Raw genomic sequence first — 18666 nt, 5'->3', positions numbered from 1 at the left:
TCCTAACTGACCTAAGAAAGGGAATTTTTACTAGGATTAAATGTCAGGAATTGTGAAAACTGAGTTTAAATGTATTTGGCTAAGGTGTATGTAAACTTCCGACTTCAACTGTATATCCCTTGATTTTGGTGAATGTGACTGAGGTAAGTACAAATGTCTAACATCATCAATACATTGGGGTGGCAGGTAGCCTAGTGGTTAGTGTGTTGGACTAGTAACCGAAAGGTTGCAAGATCGAATTCCCGAGCTGACAAGATAAAAATCTATGGTTCTGTCCCTGAACAAGGCAGTGGTTCTGTCCCTGAACAAGGCAATTGTGTAGGTTAACAGGAAGAAAAAAACAATATCCTGATATGCCTTGCTCATATCAATATAAAACGGTATCGATATCATATCAAATTATCGATAAGGGGCCCACCACTATATGAAATAAATAAAACATTTATATTTAAATATAATATCATTATTAAGCATATAGCTTCATTTCATCAGTCTGCTGTATCATTCAAGCTTAAAACCTTAACGTATTTCAACTAAGTAGTTTCCTTTCCGATAACTCATGTAAAACATAGTATTGCTTGCTATTGTGAAAAGGTGTATTCACATTGCCCTCTCACATGACTGCTTTAAAGAACAAGCACACATAAACACCATAACTGCAACTGTTTTAAGCTTGAATGATACAGCAGACTGATGAAATGAAGCTATATGCTTAATAATGATATTATATTTAAATATAAATGTTTTATTTATTTCATATAGTGGTGGGCCCCTTATCGATAATTTGATATGATATCGATACCGTTTGATATCGATATGAGCAAGGCATATCAGGATATTGGTTTATTCTTCCTGTTAACCTACACAATTCTGTAATAAAGCATATATCACTGTTCCTACATGCACAAAGTCCTCTCACAGACCTGACAGTCTGCTTAGCAAAAACAAACACGAAAACAAAACAGGCAGCTTATAATAATGAATTTCCTGCTGATGAGCCATCAATTGTGGAAGGGCTTCCCATTCTATTAAAACTGGTTAGGTAGATTTATACCGCCAGAACACACCGGGCTCAATGGGCAATCCACAAACAGTTTGCTAAGTGGCGGCAGCAAGCTGATTGGTCTGCTGTTAGAGCCAGTAAAGGCCGTTTTACCTCTCTTGAGTAGCGGAATTACTTTGGCTTCTCTCCAGGCCTGAGGACAAAGACTTTCCTCTAAACTCAGATTAAAGATATGACCGATAGGAGTGGCTATAGAGTCAGCTACCATCCTCAGTAGCTTTCCATCTAAGTTGTCAATGCCAGGAGGTTTGTCATTATTGATCGATAACAATATTTTTTCCACCTCTCCCACACTAACTTTACAAAATTCAAATTTGCAATGCTTTTTCTTTCAAATTTGCAATGCTTATCAGATATATACTGTACAAAATATGGAAAAAAGCAAACCCAACAAGATAAAAAAATATACATTCAGCAGTCCATTAATCAATTGTTGTGTGTGTGTGTGGTCGGCAGGATCACTGGACAGAGAGTAACAGACCCAGCAACTGATCCCAACTGCGTCACGGGATCCAACCTAAAAAGTTAGCTACCTACTATAAAACGTTAAAACAACTAACTCTCCTTCGTTCCGCGTTCAACAGGATTATGATGACAGCTTTAAACACTCTTGGCATTCTCTCAACCAGCTTCATGAGGAATGTTTTCCAACAGTCTTGAAGGAGTTCCCACATATGCTGAGCACTTGTTGGCAGCTTTTCCTTCATTCTGCGGTCCAACTCATTCCAAGCAATCTCAATTGGGTTGAGGTTGGGTGATTGTGAAGACCAGGTCATCTGATGCAGTACTCCATCACTCTCCTTTTTGGTCAAATAGCACTTACACAGCCTGGAGGTGTGTTGGGTTATTGCCCTGTTGAAAAACAAATGATAGTCCCACTAAGCGTAAACCAGATGGGATGGCGTATCATTGCAGAATGCTGTGGTAGCCATGCTGGTTAAGTGTGCCTTGGATTCTAAATAAATCACAGACAGTGTCACCAACAAAGCACCCCCACACCATCACACCTCTCCTCCATGCTTCATGGTGGGAACCACACATGCAGAGATCATTCGTTCACCTACTCTGCATCTCACAAAGACACGGCGGTTGGAACCAAAAATCTCACATTTCCACTGGTAATTTCCACTACTAATGTCCATTGCTCGTGTTTCTTGGCCCAAGCAAGTCTCTTCTTATTATTGGTGTCCTTTGGTTGGTTTCTTTGCAGTAATTCGACCATGAAGGTCTGATTCACACAGTCTCCTCTGAACAGTTGATGTTGAGATGTGTCTGTTACTTGAACTCTGTGAAGCATTTATTTGGGCTGCAATTTCTGAGGCTGGTAACTCTAATGAACTTATCCTCTACAGCAGAGGTAACTCTGGGCCTTCCTTTCCTGTGGGGGTCCTCATGAGAGCCAGTTTCATCATAGTGCCTGATGGTTTTTGCGACTGCACTTTCAAAGTTCTTGAAATTTTCCGGATTGACTAACCTTCATGTCTTAAAGTAATGATGGACTGTCATTTCTCTTTTACCAAATAGGGCTACCTTCTGTATACCACCCGTACCTTGTCACAACACAACTGATAGGCTCAAATGCATTAAGGAAAGAAATTCCACAAATTAACTTTTAACAAGGCACACCTGTTAATTGAAATGCATTTCCAGGTGACTACCTCATGAAGCTGGTTGAGAGAATGCCAAGAGTGTGCAATGCTGTCATCATGGCAAAGGGTGGCTACTTTGAAGAATCTCAAATATAAAATATATTTTGATTTGTTTAACACTTTTTTGGTGACTACATGATTCCATATGTGTTATTTCATAGTTTTGATGTCTTCACTATTATTATACAATATAGAAAATAGTAAAAAATAAAGAAAACCCTTGAATGTGTAAGTGTATACAAACTTTTGACTGGTACTGTACATTTTACTTCGACACCTAAACCTAATTTCTCTCTATAAGAAAATATGTAATCTATTGGCCTGTAGTGTATTGCATTGTGACCAATGGAGTGTGTGGTGTAAAAAGTGTTGCTGGGCATATAGACCTCTGTCCACCGTGACATAACACCATATATATATTATACAGACTGATAATTCCTTTCAATTCTTTTACTGCGGCAAACAGAATTGTTTTTTTCTATATAAGACAATATGTATTCCATATACAGTTATTCCCATTGCGGCCAATGGAATGGGTTGAGTAAAAGGCCAGCAACACTCTGTATTATTCAGAGCCCCATGAAATGACACCACACATACAGTATATACATTCTACAGACCCTACTGAGTTTTTCCTACAATACTTTTACTGCGACACCCAGAATAGTTTTTGCTCTATAAACCAATATGTATTCCATATGGTGATTTGTATTGTGGCCATTTATTTGACAGTGTAACAAGTTTTAAAACCCACATTTAATGCAAATGTCACTTAAATATGAACAAATAGGAATCATTGTTAATGTTAAGACAAATACAGGTTATTGACACGTTTCTACTATTACTTGGGGGACTTTTATTTTGAAAAATTCAGAAATTCCGTGACCCGGCTGTACTCTGTTAGTGTTGCTGACGAGACGCTGAAAACAGGTTCTCCCTTTCCAGTATGTAGCCAGCTAGCTAACGACACAACTATCATAACAGATTGCACTCAGATTAACGTTTTATAATATAATATTTATACAAATTCACCACGGAATTTGCTATCTATTGGCACGCGCTGATACTTAACTAACTCTGAATTGGTAGTATGACAGCGTTAGCTTGAATACTAGCTATTTGGCCATGCATGTTTATTGGTTTTTGCGTGTGGTATAACTAGCCAAGTTACCGAGACATCAGTTTAGCTTGCTACTATCTTAAGGTCAAGTTTGGGGCGTAAACGGATATCTACACTGTCCCATGTGTTATACGTTTAATTAAAAGGAAAATGAACTAGTTATGAAAGTTAATTATTGCTTGTGAATAAAGCTTGACAGCTGTCTGATGCATCAGTTTGCCAAAATCTATACTGAACAAAAATATAAACGCAACAATTAACGATTTCCCTTAGTTACAGTTCATGTAAGGAAATCAGTCAATTGAAATAAATTCATTAGGCCTTATCTATGGATTTTACATGACTAGGCAGAGGTGCAGCCATGTGTGGGCCTGGAAGGACATAGGCCTACCCACTTGAGATCCAGGACCAGCCAATCAACATGTGTTTTTCCCCACAAAAGGGCTTTATTACAGACAAAAATACTCCTCAGTTTCATCAGCTGTCGGGGTGGCTGGTCTCAGACAATCCCACAGGTGAAGACGCCGGATGTGGAGGTCCTGGGCTGGCATGGTTACACGTGTAACCATGCCAGCCTGCGGTTGTGAGGCCGTTGTGAGGCCGTTCTCTACCATAACCCGCCTACTTTGGAGGCGGGTTATGGTAGAGAAATGAACATTCAATTCTCTGGAAAGAGCTCTGTTGGACATTTCTGCAGTCCATATGCCAATTGCACACTCCCTCAAAACTTGCGATATCTGTGGCACTGTGTTGTGTGACAAAAATGCACATTTTAGAGTGGCCTTTTATTGTCCCCAGTACAAGGTGCACCTGTGTAATGATCATGCTGCTTAATCAGCTTCTTGATATGCCACACCTGTCAGGTGGATGGATTATATTGACAAAGGAGAAATGCCCACTAACAGGGAAGAGAAACAAATTTGTGCACAAAATTTGAGATCAACATTTTTTTGGTGCATTTAGAAAATTTCTGGGATCTTTTATTTCAGCTCATGAAACATAGGACCAACAGTTTTCATGTTGCATTTATATTTTTGTTCAGTGTATAATGTGCTTCTGCCTGAGTTTCCTTCATTTAATACATATACTAAATCCCAAAACTATTTATCAGGGGAATAACATTTGCTCATGATTTTATTTTTATATATGTTATAGTATTTATTTTTTCATGTACCTTGGCAGTCGGAAGGTAGACAAGGTGACAGATACAGAGGGAGAAAGAGTATAGGGAGCAAGGTGGAATTTGGAACCCCGTCACTAGCTTGCATGTGTGGTCTGGAGTCTGCCGGACTAACTAGACCAGACTCCGGCACCCATTTGTTCATGTTTTCTGTCAGTGAAATGATCCCCTCTCTCTCTTCCCCATCTCTCCTAGGCTGATCGACCCATTTGATCAGCTCCTGGTGGAACATCGTCATGACCTGACGAATTGTCCCTTTCCTATTTAATCATGAATGACAAGCTGTTTTTTCTGGGCCTCCTGTACTTTGTGCAGGGGATCCCCTATGGTCTCCAGTCCTTGTTGCTCCCTGTCTACCTCCGTGGGGCGGGCCACTCCCTCACCCACATCGGCTTGACCAAAATCCTCTACTTCCCCTGGGTGCTCAAGGTCCTCTGGGCACCCCTGGTGGACCGTGTGGGCACCAAACGGTGCTGGCTGGTGGCCACGGTCTCTGGCCTGGCGCTTACTTGTCTCTCCAGTGCCGCTCTGGCCCCGGAGGCCCACATCTGGGGAGTGGTGGGGACTCTGCTGGCCATGAACGCCCTGGCATCGATTCAGGACATCACAGTGGACGGGGCCGCTGTGGGACTGCTGAAGGGCCGCAGCGAGCTGGGCCTGGGCAACATGGCTCAGGTGGTGGGCTACAAGGCCGGCTCGGTGTTCGCCGGGGGCGGGCTCCTGGCTGTGATTGACGTGGCTGGGTGGGGCCCTATGTTTATGCTGTTGGCCTTTGTGTACTTCGGGGTGGCACTGTTTGTGTGGGGGGCCCCTGTGCTGGACAATGAGCTGTTGAGGGGCCAGGCAGAGGGGAGGAGGGGGGTCCAGTCGGACGCTGTGCATCCCTGGAGGGTGTGGCGGAAGCTGCTGTCAGTACCTGGGACACCCTGGACCATGATCTACGTTCTCACATACAAACTGGGTAAATCTGCTAGTCAGTCTGACAACCATGCACACTCACCTACTGTACCAAATGGAGAAGTAGCTAAAAGTCTTAACACTAACCTGCACTCTCAGCTACTGTACACTAAAGCTGATCCACTACAGGGCTACTACATAAGAAACCCACTATTCCATAAATGACTTAGCCAAAACATGTTTTCTTCTAATAGTAGTCCTACATTCATTAATGCAAAACGTAGCAAAACATTTAGCAACGGAATACAAAAAAAAATAGTTTGTTATTGGACAAGTTCCCATAGTCCCTGCCTGTTTCAGTCTGTTTTATTCCATTTGGTGCCTATTGAATACCAGCCTGATGACCTGTAGCCTCATTTGTGAAGTGGGTGGCAGGTAGCCTAGCGGTTAAGAGCGTTGGGCCAGTAACCAAACGGTCACTTGTTCAAATCTCTGAGCTGACTTGGTGAAAAATGCAATCTGTTTGTGCTCTTGATCAAGGTACTTAACCCTAATTTCTCCTGTAAGTCGCTCTGGATAATATCATCTGCGAAATGACTAAAATGTAAAAATGAAGTAAGCAAGACAGAATCATATTTTCTCCATTCAGCTGTGGTCTCATTTCTTACCACTGTTGCCATATCCAAGAGGGCCCTGAACTATTTACTACAGCCACAAAGTAAAAAAATGCTATATTGTAAAAATGTACTTTTTGGTCTTAATTTAAGGTTAGGCATAAAGTTAGCAGTGTGGTTAAGGTTAGGTTTAAAATAACATTTGTGTCTGGGGTAACTAACGATGACCCTGATCTAGACTGATCATCTAGTCTGTTGATGAATACAGGGAATGAGTGAGTTATTCCCAGGGATTTGGTAATGAGTCCAGAACCTACTTAAAGTTACATTTTTGGAAAAAATGACATTTTGAACTCAGTGAATAGCCTTTATGTACAAAGTAACAGGTATATATTAGGGCTAGTGAGATGTTAGGAATGTTGTCCTTTAAAAAATGTATTTGTGTCCAAGTTTATATTTGCAAGGGAAAACGTTCTATGATCAACACAGTTCGGTGTTAAGCAGTGTGTGTGTGTGTGTGTGAGAATGGGTAGGAACAGAGTTTGGTGTCTGGCAGCAGGAGGGGATTATGTAAGGATTAGAGTGTCTGTGTGTCTGGTGTTTTTTTCATGGAAACTGAAATGGAAGACGCAGCGTCACACTGGTGTGTGTGTGTTTGTTTGGGTGTTGGGAAAACATGTTCTATATACATTTGCATACATGTGCTTCTTTGTGAATGTGTGTGCCATTGTTTTTCCTGTATGTGTTCGTATGTGTTTGAGAGAGAGTGTGTTAGGGGTGGCACAGTAATTGGATGATCCCAGGCAGACACTAGACAGGACAGTAAGACAGTTTGTTTGAGAGGTTCACCAGCATCGTCATCATCACCACTGTCACCATCTCCATAGCAATAATTTTCATCATCGCCATTATCGTTAACATCCTCATGATATTATCGTTAACATCCTCATCCTCATGATGTTATCAATATTAACATAATAATCATATCTAATATAATCAGCATTTACAAATAACCGGCTTAGTTGTTCGCTCTTTATTTCAGAATAAAAAAGTCATACTGTTTGTGTGCAACTGTCGGGTGAAACCCGTGTGAATGTGAGACTGTTTGTGTGTGAGATTTTGGAGTGAAAGGTCTGCCTTAAACCCCCCCTCCCCCAACACACAAACACACTCATCTCATCTCAGACCCCTCTCTCCCACACACTATTAATGAACACAGTGAGTTTGCTCTGTGTAGAACCGCACAACCAATGAGAGGGAGCCGTTTGGATGACCCCTGTGTCATCTGAGGTCGCGGCCATGGGACTTGCTGTCTGGGCAGAATCCCAGAGAGAGAGTCGGGGGCAAAAGGGATAGAAGGAGAATGAACCTGTGTATTGTAGTCCGGGGAACACCGGTGGAGGGATGGGCTAGTATTGGTAGATGGGAAAGTGATAGAGCTGCGCTTATTGGGTTTAGTACCCACTGATCTAGGATCAGATTAACCTACCCTACAATAATAACATTAACCACTAATCAAACAGAGAAAAACTGACCCTGTATCAGTCAGTGGTTAACTTGCGGCCAACATCTACAGATGTAAGATCTTAATTTGATCACCCTGTTGTTGCAGGTAATTTCCACTTTAAAACGTCTTTTCTCCATTCAGCTGTGGACTCATTTCGTACCATGAGATGTCACTGTTTTCATGTCTAAGAGGGCCCAGATCTAGGTTTTCCACAAGTTACGACAGCCACAGTAAAAAATGGCTATATCATAAACATGTATGAAAACATAACTTAACTTTTTGGTCTTAATTTAAGGTTAGGCATAATGTTAGCAGTGTGGTAAAGGTTAGTGTTAAAATCACATTTTAAGAAGAGAAATTGTAGAAGTTAAGCAGGCTTTGTGGCTGTGGTAGTGACGACCCTGATCTATACTGATCAACTAATCTGTTGATAAATAAAGGGAATGAGTGGGTTATTACCAGGGATTTAATAGTGAGTCCAGAATCTAGCCTACTTAAAATCCTGTTTTTGGAAAATATGACATTTTGAGCTGTGTGAATAGCATTTATGTACAAAGAAACGGGTACATACATTTATATATTGTGTGTGTGTGTGAGCAAGAGTTGATATGAACAGAGTTTGGTGTTTGGCAGCAGGAGGGGATTATGTAAGGATTAGAGTGTCTGTGTCTGTGGTGTTTTTTTAATGGAAATTGAAATGGAAGACGCAGCATCACACTGGTGTGTGTGTGTGTTTGGGTGTTGGGAAAACATGTTCTATATACATGTGCTTGTTTTTGAATGTTGTGTTGTTAATTATAATCCACACAATAATTACAATTTCCTGTTGCTGCAGGATTATTTTCCTGTTGTGGAAACTAGTCCCCTCCCTTCCATGCACAGCCATACTGGGAGGATAGACTATGAGACACGGGAGAGATGATGGCAGAGCATGGGTGAGGGGAAGAGGGGGGGGGCATGTGGGGTAATTTTTAAGAGGGAAAAGGGAGGACGGCAGGGAGGCTGAAGGGGCGATGAATTAATGAAGAACCACCACATGGTGCCCAGAGGGAGACAGAGACAGCGATGAATAAAGGCAAAGAGGCCTAAAGAGAGAGGACAGTATTGGGACGGTATAACAGGACTTTTTCAATACTGGAGCCAAACCAACCAGTGACCCTGTTTGGTTGTCCATAACACTGCTCCCCTACATTGCATAGTCAGTGTTTGTTTGCTTCGTCAACAGCATAGATATCAATCATTGTCAATACACTGGTGGCATGTAGTTAGGGCTGGGTGATGTATCATATTTTTTGGTTGAGTATAAAACAATCAGAAAGGAGAAAGACCATTAAACCAATTAGAATGAATCTGTTGCCATCCTAGGGTTATGCACTAGTCATAAAACATATTTATAGCTTGTATTATTCAGAAACACAGAATACCGTCAAATACTGTGTAACGTCCTGACCAGAGTTCTTATGTGTTGTGCTTGTTTTAGTGTTGGTCAGGACGTGAGCTGGGTGGGCATTCTATGTTGTGTGTCTAGTTTGTCTGTTTCTGTGTTCAGCCTAATATGGTTCTCAATCAGAGACAACGATTGACAGCTGAGGGCGTGGTGCCGGAACTGGAGGTACTGGGCTGGAGACACACACCACAGGGAGAGTGCGTGGAGGAGGAACAGGGCTCTGGAGACGCACTGGAAGCCTGGTGCGTGGTGTAGGCACTGGTGGTACTGGGCTGGGGCGGGAAGGTGGCGCCGGATATACCGGACCATGAAGGAGTACACAAGCTCGTGAACACCGAGCCTGTGTTGGGATTTTGTGGGTGGTTGTTTTCTGTGTCAGTGTTTGTGCCACACGGGACTGTGACGGTTAGTTTGTTTGTATTTTTGTATAGTGTCTTGTTTTCATGTTCATTAAATCATGGAAACTTACCACGCTGCACATTGGTCCTCCGATCCTTCTCGCCTCTCCTCGTCCGAGGAGGAGGAAGAGCTAGACTGCCGTTACAGAACCACCCACCTAACCCGGACCAAGCAGCGTGGAAACGGGCAGCAGCGACAGCAGTAGCGGTACAAGGAGGAATGGACATGGGAGGAAATCCTAGACGGTAAAGGACCCTGGGCAGAGCCAGAGGAGTGTCGCCGCCCCAAAGCGGAGCTGGAGGCAGCGAAGCGGAGAGGCGGCATTATGAGGCGCTAGCAAGGCAGAGCGGCTGGAAGCCCGAGCGGCTCACCCAAAAATGTATTGGGGGGGGGGCTAAAGGGGAGTGTGGCGAAGTCAGGTAGCAGACCTGCGCCAACTTCCCGGGCTTACCGTGGAGTGAGAGGGCGTCGTACTGGTCAGACACCGTGTTATGCGGTGGAGCGCACGGTGTCCCCAGTACGCGTGCTTAGCCCAGTGCGGGCTATTCCACCTCGCCGCACTGGCCGGGCTAGAGTGGGCATCGAGCCAGGTGCCATGAAGCCGGCTCAACACATCTGGCCTCCAGTACGTCTCCTCGGGCCGGTGTACATGGCACCAGCCTTACGTAGGGTGTCCCCGGTTCGCCAGCATAGCCACCTAACCCGGCCCAGAGCGGGCTATTCCACCTCGCCGCACTGGCAGGGCTACGGGGAACACTCAACCTGGTAAGGTTGGGCAGGCTCGGTGTTCACGAGCTTGTGTACTCCTTCATGGTCCGGTATATCCGGCGCCACCTTCCCGCCCCAGCCCAGTACCACCAGTGCCTACACCACGCACCAGGCTTCCAGTGCGTCTCCAGAGCCCTGTTCCTCCTCCACGCACTCTCCCTGTGGTGCGTGTCTCCAGCCCAGTACCTCCAGTTCCGGCACCACGCACCAAGCCTCCTGTGCGTCTCCAGAGCCCTGTACGTACTGTTCCTTCTCCCCGCACTCGCCCTGAGGTGCGTGCCCTCAGCCCGGTACCACCAGTGCCGGTACCACGCACCAGGCCTATAGTGCGCCTCGAGAGTCCAGTGTGCCCTGTTCCTGCTCCCCGCACTAGCCTTGAGGTGCGTGTCTCCAGTCCGGTACCACCAGTTCCGGCACCACGCACCAGGCCTACTGTGTGCCTCAGCAGGTCAGAGTCGGCCGTCTGTCCAACGCCGCCTGCACTGCTCGTCTGCTCAGCGCCGTCTGAGCCATCCGCCTGCCCAGCGCCGTCTGAGCCATCCGTCTGCCCAGTGCCGTCTGAGCTGCCTGCCTGCCCAGCGCCATCTGAGCCATCCGTCTGCCCAGCGCCATCTGAGCCATCCGTCTGCCTAGCGCCATCTGAGCCATCCGTCTGTCCCGAGCCTTCAGAGCCGCCCGTCTGTCCCGAGCTTTCAGAGCCGCCCGTCTGTCCCGAGCCTTCAGAGCCGCCCGTCTGTCCCGAGCGTTCAGAGCCGTCCGTCAGTCAGGAGCCGCTAGAGCCGTCCGTCAGTCAAGAGCCGCCAGAGCCTGGAGCTGCCAGAGCCGCCAGCCAGTCAGGAGCTGCCAGAGCCGCCAGCCAGTCAGGAGCTGCCAGAGCCGCCAGCCAGTCAGGAGCTGCCAGAGCCGCCTTCCAGTCATGAGCTGCCCGCCAGTCATGAGCTGCCCGCCAGTCATGAGCTGCCCTCCAGTCATGAGCTGCCCTCCAGTCATGAGCTGCCTTCCAGTCATGAGCTGCCTTCCAGTCATGAGCTGCCCTCCAGTCATGAGCTGCCCTCCAGTCATGAGCTGCCCTCCAGTCCGGAGCTGCCACTCAGTCCGGAGCTGCCACTCAGTCCGGAGCTGCCATTAGTCCGGAGCGACCATTCAGTCCAGAGCTGCCTCTCTGTCCTGAGCTACCTCTCTGTCCTGAGCTACCTCTCTGTCCTGAGCTACCTCTCTGTCTTGAGCTACCTCTCTGTCCTGAGCTACCACTCTGTCCTGAGCTACCACTCTGTCCTGAGCTGTCTCCTCTATCTAGGGGGGACCTTTATGAAGGTTCCTAGACCAGGGTCGGGGGCGAGGGTCGCCACTCAAAGGACGCTAAGGAGGGGGACAAAGACAATGGTGGAGTGGTGTCCTCGTCCTGCGCCGGAGCCGCCACCACGGACAGATGCCCACCCAGACCCTCCTCTTGAGTTTTAGGGGTGCGTTCGGAGTCCGCACCTCAGGAGGGGGGTACTGTAACGTCCTGACCAGAGTTCTTATGTGTTGTGCTTGTTTTAGTGTTGGTCAGGACGTGAGCTGGGTGGGCATTCTATGTTGTGTGTCTAGTTTGTCTGTTTCTGTGTTCAGCCTAATATGGTTCTCAGAGGCAGCTGTCAATCGTTGTCCCTGATTGAGAATCATATATAGGTGGCTTGTTTTGTGTTGGGATTTTGTGGGTGGTTGTTTTCTGTGTCAGTGTTTGTGCCACATGGGACTGTGACGGTTAGTTTGTTTGTATTTTTGTATAGTGTCTTGTTTTCATGTTCATTAAATCATGGAAACTTACCACGCTGCACATTGGTCCTCCGATCCTTCTCGCCTCTCCTCGTCCGAGGAGGAGGAAGAGCTAGACTGCCGTTACATACTGCCATGCAGTCAAAAGAATGTGATATGTTATTTTGGCCATATCGCCCAGTCCTACATGGAATGTTAGGACCCCTGATTGATGGAATGGTGTGGATCTCTTGGTACTATGGAGCTCTGTAGTGCAACAGCTTTCTGTAGAAAGGTTAGAGAGGACAGTTATAGTTCATGTGGTTATGGGAGTAAAACATAGTTGGTAACGTAAGAGCATTTTAGCAAAGTGACCCATCTGGGTAGGGTGGGTGGGGTTCAAGTTTTTTCCCCATGCTTCAGCCTAGTTCCTTAGGGGTTCAACAAACTCTGTGACACCCTGCAAAGTGCACACCTGTAGGGATTGCTGTTAGTGTGTGTGTGTCAATAGGGCTGGTCATGTGAGGGTGTGGGGTGTCTATTGTCTATGGAAGGTGTACGTAGAACTGTAGCTTACTGATTTACTGGGCCTCTCTCTCTGTCGTGTTCCCAGGGTGTGTTTTGTGTCTTGTTTTCTCCTAAGTGTCCTCGTGATCCCATCTGATCCTGGCCTCTAGTGTCTGAGCTTCATGTGATCACTCTGTTACCTGACCATTCTGTGTCCTAATTGACCCTTCACCCCACCTACCCTCTCATGCTGATCCCTCCTCCTCTTCTCTCTCTCACTATTTCTTTCTTTCTTTCTTACTCGTACACAAACACCTCTTGTTTCCCATCAGCAACCTGTCAACCCTCCTCTCCCCATCACCCCTCCTGTACCAAATTCCTCATTCTCCTCAGTCTCATTCTTCCACATTTTGCCCATTTTTCTGCATCCCTCCTCCTCTATAAACCCTGTCTCTCTCCATAAATCATTCTCACTATCTCTCTCCCTTACCCCCTTCTCTCTGTCTGTTCATGTTTCTCCCTTAACCCTCTCTCTCTGTCTGTTCATGTTTCTCCCTTACCTCTCTCTCTCTGTCTGTTCATGTTTCTCCCTTACCCCTCTCTCTCTGTCTGTTCATGTTTCTCCTTTACCCCTCTCTCTCTCTCTCTGTCTGTTCATGTTTCTCTCTTACCCCTCTCTCTCTGTCTGTTCATGTTTCTCCCTTACCTCTCTCTCTCTTGTCTGTTCATGTTTCTCTCTTACCCCTCTCTCTCTGTCTGTTCATGTTTCTCCCTTACCCCTCTCTCTCTCTGTCTGTTCATGTTTCTCTCTTACCCCTCTCTATCTGTCTGTTCATGTTTCTCCCTTAACTTACCCCTCTCTCTCTGTCTGTTCATGTTTCTCTCTTACCCCTCTCTCTCTGTCTGTTCATGTTTCTCCCTTACCCCTCTCTCTCTGTCTGTTCATGTTTCTCCCTTAACCCTCTCTCTCTGTCTGTTCATGTTTCTCTCTTACCCCTCTCTCTCCGTCTGTTCATGTTTCTCTCTTACCCCTCTCTCTCTGTCTTTTCATGTTTCTCTCTTACCCCTCTCTCTCTGTCTGTTCATGTTTCTCCCTTATCCCTCTCTCTGTCCGTTCATGTTTCTCTTTTACCCCTCTCTCTCTGTCTGTTCATGTTTCTCTCTTACCCCTCTCTCTCTGTCTGTTCATGTTTCTCTCTTACCCCTCTCTCTCTGTCTGTTCATGTTTCTTCCTTACCCCTCTCTCTCTGTCCGTTCATGTTTCTCTTTTACCCCTCTCTCTGTCTGTTCATGTTTCTCTCTTACCCCTCTCTCTCTGTCTGTTCATGTTTCTCCCTTACCTCTCTCTCTCTGTCTGTTCATGTTTCTCTCTTACCTCTCTCTCTGTCTGTTCATGTTTATCCCTTACCCCTCTCTCTCTGTCTGTTCATGTTTCTCCCTTAACCCTCTCTCTCTGTCTGTTCATGTTTCTCCCTTAACCCTCTCTCTCTGTCTGTTCATGTTTCTCTCTTACCCCTCTCTCTCTGTCTGTTCATGTTTCTCCCTTATCCCTCTCTCTGTCCGTTCATGTTTCTCTTTTACCCCTCTCTCTCTGTCTGTTCATGTTTCTCTCTTACCCCTCTCTCTCCGTCTGTTCATGTTTCTCTCTTAACCCTCTCTCTCTGTCTGTTCATGTTTCTCCCTTACCCCTCTCTCTCTGTCTGTTCATGTTTCTCCCTTACCCCTCTCTCTCTGTTTTTCTCTCTTATCCATTATTTTTCTCTCCACCTTTTCCCATTTTCTGTCTCTGTTGTTCTCTCTCTCTCTGTCTTTCTCCCCCTCTGTCTCTATCCCACTCTCTGTCTCTCTATCTTTCTCCCATACCCCCCTCTCTACTAGTTTCTTCTTTGTGGATGCCTAATGAAATCCCCACTGAAATGGACAATTGTTGCTTTGAGAATATTTATAGAATTGAATAATCAGCCCTGTTGTGTTTGTCTGCACCCCCCTTTTAAAGAAATAATGAGTTTGAAGCAGTGGGAGCACTGAAAGCTGTAGACACAGAACCACTGGTAAAGAATCAAGCATAGGAGGTTGGTGGCACCTTAATTGGAGAGGACAGGGCTCGTGGTAATGGCTGGAGTGGAGTGAGTGGATTGGTATCAAATACATCAAACACATGGTTTCCATGTGCAACAGTAGCCTGCGGGTTATTAGACATCATAAAGGCTTTAAAAGAACAATCTGTTGTTCAAACAACAACAAAGGTGTTACCCTATCCAGTGTTTTGGTAAATAGCTCAGGGATGGGGTTGGAGGAATGTAACCACTCTCAAATTCATAGACAGAGCTATGGATGCAAGGACTGACCATCCCATGAGTGACTAACTGCCCCTCCCTACCTTCAGGCTATGCTCAAACCCTACACCCCAACCTGAGCACCTCTGGTCTCTTGGCCCTCCCACCCCTACGGGAGGACAGCTCCTGCTCAGCCCAGTCCAAGCTCTTCTCTTCCCTTGCACAACCCAATGGTGGAACTGGCTTCCCCCTTAAGCTAGGACAGCAGAGCACCCCCCCCCCCCCCCCCTGCATAAAAATGCATTTTGTGAACTAACACTTTTCCTCCCTTACTAACTCTGACTTTGCTGATAGCTACTATATTGAGATAAAATGTACTTACTATGACAGTGATATGTGGTTGTCCCACCTAACTATCTTAAGATGAATGCACTAACTGTAAGTCACTCTGGATAAGAGAGTCTGCTAAATGACTCAAATGTAAAAATTAAATATGACATCAAAATTATAGTTATAACCATATTTTTTGGCTATTTTGATGCAGTGTTTGTTTACAATAAGACCTACACTGTTTACAAACAAAAGAGTAAAACAAATGTATATTTGGGGTCTTGATGGAGTAAAAGAATTTAACTAAGCTCATGAGGCATTTGAATTACACTGAGTGTACAAAACATTAGGAACACCTGCTGTTTCCATGACATAGACTGACCAGGTGAATCCACGTGAAAGCTATGATCCCTTATTGATGTCACTTGTTAAATCCACTTCAATCAGTGTATATGAAGGGGAGGAGACAGGTAAAAAAATGCTTTTTAAGCCTTGAGACAATTGAGACATGGATTGTGTGTGTGCCATTCAGAGGTTGAATGGGCAAAACAAAAGATTTAAGTGCCTTTGAACAGGGAATGGCAATAGGTGCCAGGCACCCCGGTTTGAGGGTTTTTCACGCTCAACAGTTTCCCATGTGTATCAAGAATGGTCAACCACCCAAAGGACATCCAGCCAACTTGACACATTTGTGGGAAGCATTGTAGTCAATATGGGCCAGAATCCCTGTGAAACGCTTTCAATAGCTTGTAGAGTCCATGCCCTGACAAATTGAGGCTGTTCTGAGGGCAAAATGGGGTGCAACTCAATATTAGGTATGTGTTCCTAATGTTTTGTACACTCAGTATATATTCTTCAAGAATCAATGGGTGTATATCGATCATTTCAAAGTCAAAAAATTGATGTAGCAATGGCAGATTGCCCATTTAAGTAATGTCTTGCCGTAATGACAAATGCTCAAACTATCTACCCTGTTGGATGATAAAAAGTTCCCCAGGTTTCAACCGGTGATGGTGGGAAATAGTGAGTAGTACAGTAGCTGATAGCTGTTTATGTTAGTGCTGCCTTGGAATATAGAATATAGACGCTGAATGAATATGTCATCATAGCAACCTCTGTTTATCCCTCTCATTCTCCTGCCATACATTTAGCTTGGCTGTCACATAGCGTTGTCATAACGTGTACGTTGTCGTAGCGTTCCCGTGTGCCAGGAGGTTTTCAGCGTCTTCTCTAAGAACTCTTTTTGATATCCTTCTCCATTTCATGTGAAAGATTCTCTCTCTATTTTTGTTTTTCTTCTGGCCAAGTGTGTGTGTGTGTGTGTGTGTGTGTGTGTGTGTGTGTGTGTGTGTGTGTGTGTGTGTGTGTGTGTGTGTGTGTGTGTGTGTGTGTGTGTGTGTCGTCTCTTTGACAGCAGTCTCTGAGCTGTCACTCAACACTCCGTCTCCCTGTCTTTGTGAAGTCACTCTCCATTAATAATGGCGGCAGCGCTGAATATTTTACAGCGTCGTTCGGCAGAACATTGTCCCGCCTTCGAAACCACACAGCGACAGAGACACTATTGTCTCACTGACAGACTTTTATTTCACCCGAAAGCTCTGTGACTGAGGCTTGTGTTATCTGAGGAAGTTTTACATTAGGCCCTTTTGAAAAATTACGCATGTTATTCATTGTTGTTTTTTTTACATCTATTATTGATAATATCTAGGAATAGTGTATGTTGTTAGATTAAGAAAGCACCAATATAACATTGTCCAGTCTATTAAAAGTAACTGCTTTGTTCACTGTCACAGTGTTTAAGAAAGTTGGAGTTGTCATACACAGTGAAGACATCCACTATTGTTTTCTTCTTCCTTTTTTCCTTTAAATAGCTCTGTCACAGGAGGTGGATTGTGGGTGTTTTTGAGTGTGTTTATTTCCAACAATGGCTAATCCATCGTAGTTGACTCTTGGCTATGTTGTAGATAAAACGACTAAAACTACAGATGAACAGATTTGTGTTTAGAGTCTAACTCTCTTTTGTCTAACCTGAACTCCAACTGGTTTGTCCTCTCTCTCTCTCTCTCTCTCTCTCTCTCTCTCTCTCTCTCTCTCTATCCACAGGTGAGCAGGGTGCGGTGACCATGTTCCCTCTCTTCCTTTTGGACCATCACATGACAGCCCGGGAGCTGGGGTTCTGGAACGGCATGATCGCCATGTGCTTCTCAATCTGTGGCTCCTCCCTCGGTGGCCTGCTGCTCTCCCAGTTCAGGTAGCGTTCAGAGGCAGCACTCTCCTGTTAGCGTTCAGACGTAACACTCTCCTGTTAGCGTTCAGACGTAACACTCTCCTGTTAGCGTTCAGAGGCAGCACTCTCCTGTTAGCGTTCAGACGTAACACTCTCCTGTTAGCGTTCAGACGTAACACTCTCCTGTTAGCGTTCAGAGGCAGCACTCTCCTGTTAGCGTTCAGAGGCAGCACTCTCTTGTTAGCGTTCAGAGGCAGCACTCTCTTGTTAGCGTTCAGGGGCAGCACTCTCTTGTTAGCGTTCAGAGGCAGCACTCTCTTGTTAGCGTTCAGAGGCAGCACTCTCTTGTTAGCGTTCAGAGGCAGCACTCTCTTGTTAGCGTTCAGAGGCAGCACTCTCCTGTTAGCGTTCAGAGGCAGCACTCTCTTGTTAGCGTTCAGGGGCAGCACTCTCTTGTTAGCGTTCAGAGGCAGCACTCTCCTGTTAGCGTTCAGAGGCAGCACTCTCCTGTTAGCGTTCAGAGGCAGCACTCTCCTGTTAGCGTTCAGAGGCAGCACTCTCTTGTTAGCGTTCAGAGGCAGCACTCTCTTGTTAGCGTTCAGAGGCAGCACTTTCTTGTTAGCGTTCAGAGGCAGCACTCTCTTGTTAGCGTTCAGAGGCAGCACTCTCTTGTTAGCGTTCAGAGGCAGCACTCTCTTGTTAGCGTTCAGAGGCAGCACTCTCTTGTTAGCGTTCAGAGGCAGCACTCTCTTGTTAGCGTTCAGAGGCAGCACTCTCTTGTTAGCGTTCAGAGGCAGCACTCTCTTGTTAGCGTTCAGAGGCAGCACTCTCTTGTTAGCGTTCAGAGGCAGCACTCTCTTGTTAGCGTTCAGAGGCAGCACTCTCTTGTTAGCGTTCAGAGGCAGCACTCTCTTGTTAGCGTTCAGAGGCAGCACTCTCTTGTTA

The 18666-nt window shown here is 45.6% G+C and overlaps 1 protein-coding gene across 1 annotated transcript in view; it reads left to right on the top strand.

Moving 5' to 3' along the window:
• Window positions 1-3623: 3623 nt before the first annotated feature.
• The window catches only part of LOC120052606 (major facilitator superfamily domain-containing protein 3-like), a 31070-nt gene continuing 16027 nt past the window's right edge, over window positions 3624-18666 (top strand). The window contains exons 1-3 of the mRNA XM_038999657.1: window positions 3624-3656; window positions 5208-5973; window positions 17598-17745. Of these exons, the coding sequence (XP_038855585.1) occupies window positions 5283-5973; window positions 17598-17745 (839 nt within the window). The 5' untranslated portion in view covers window positions 3624-3656; window positions 5208-5282. The remainder of the gene's footprint in view (window positions 3657-5207; window positions 5974-17597; window positions 17746-18666) is intronic.

Source organism: Salvelinus namaycush, chromosome 1 (assembly GCF_016432855.1).
Source record: "Salvelinus namaycush isolate Seneca chromosome 1, SaNama_1.0, whole genome shotgun sequence".
Lineage (NCBI taxonomy): Eukaryota > Metazoa > Chordata > Actinopteri > Salmoniformes > Salmonidae > Salvelinus > Salvelinus namaycush.
Note: the sequence above shows the minus strand (reverse complement) of the source record. Positions and strands in the feature narration are given on the sequence as shown.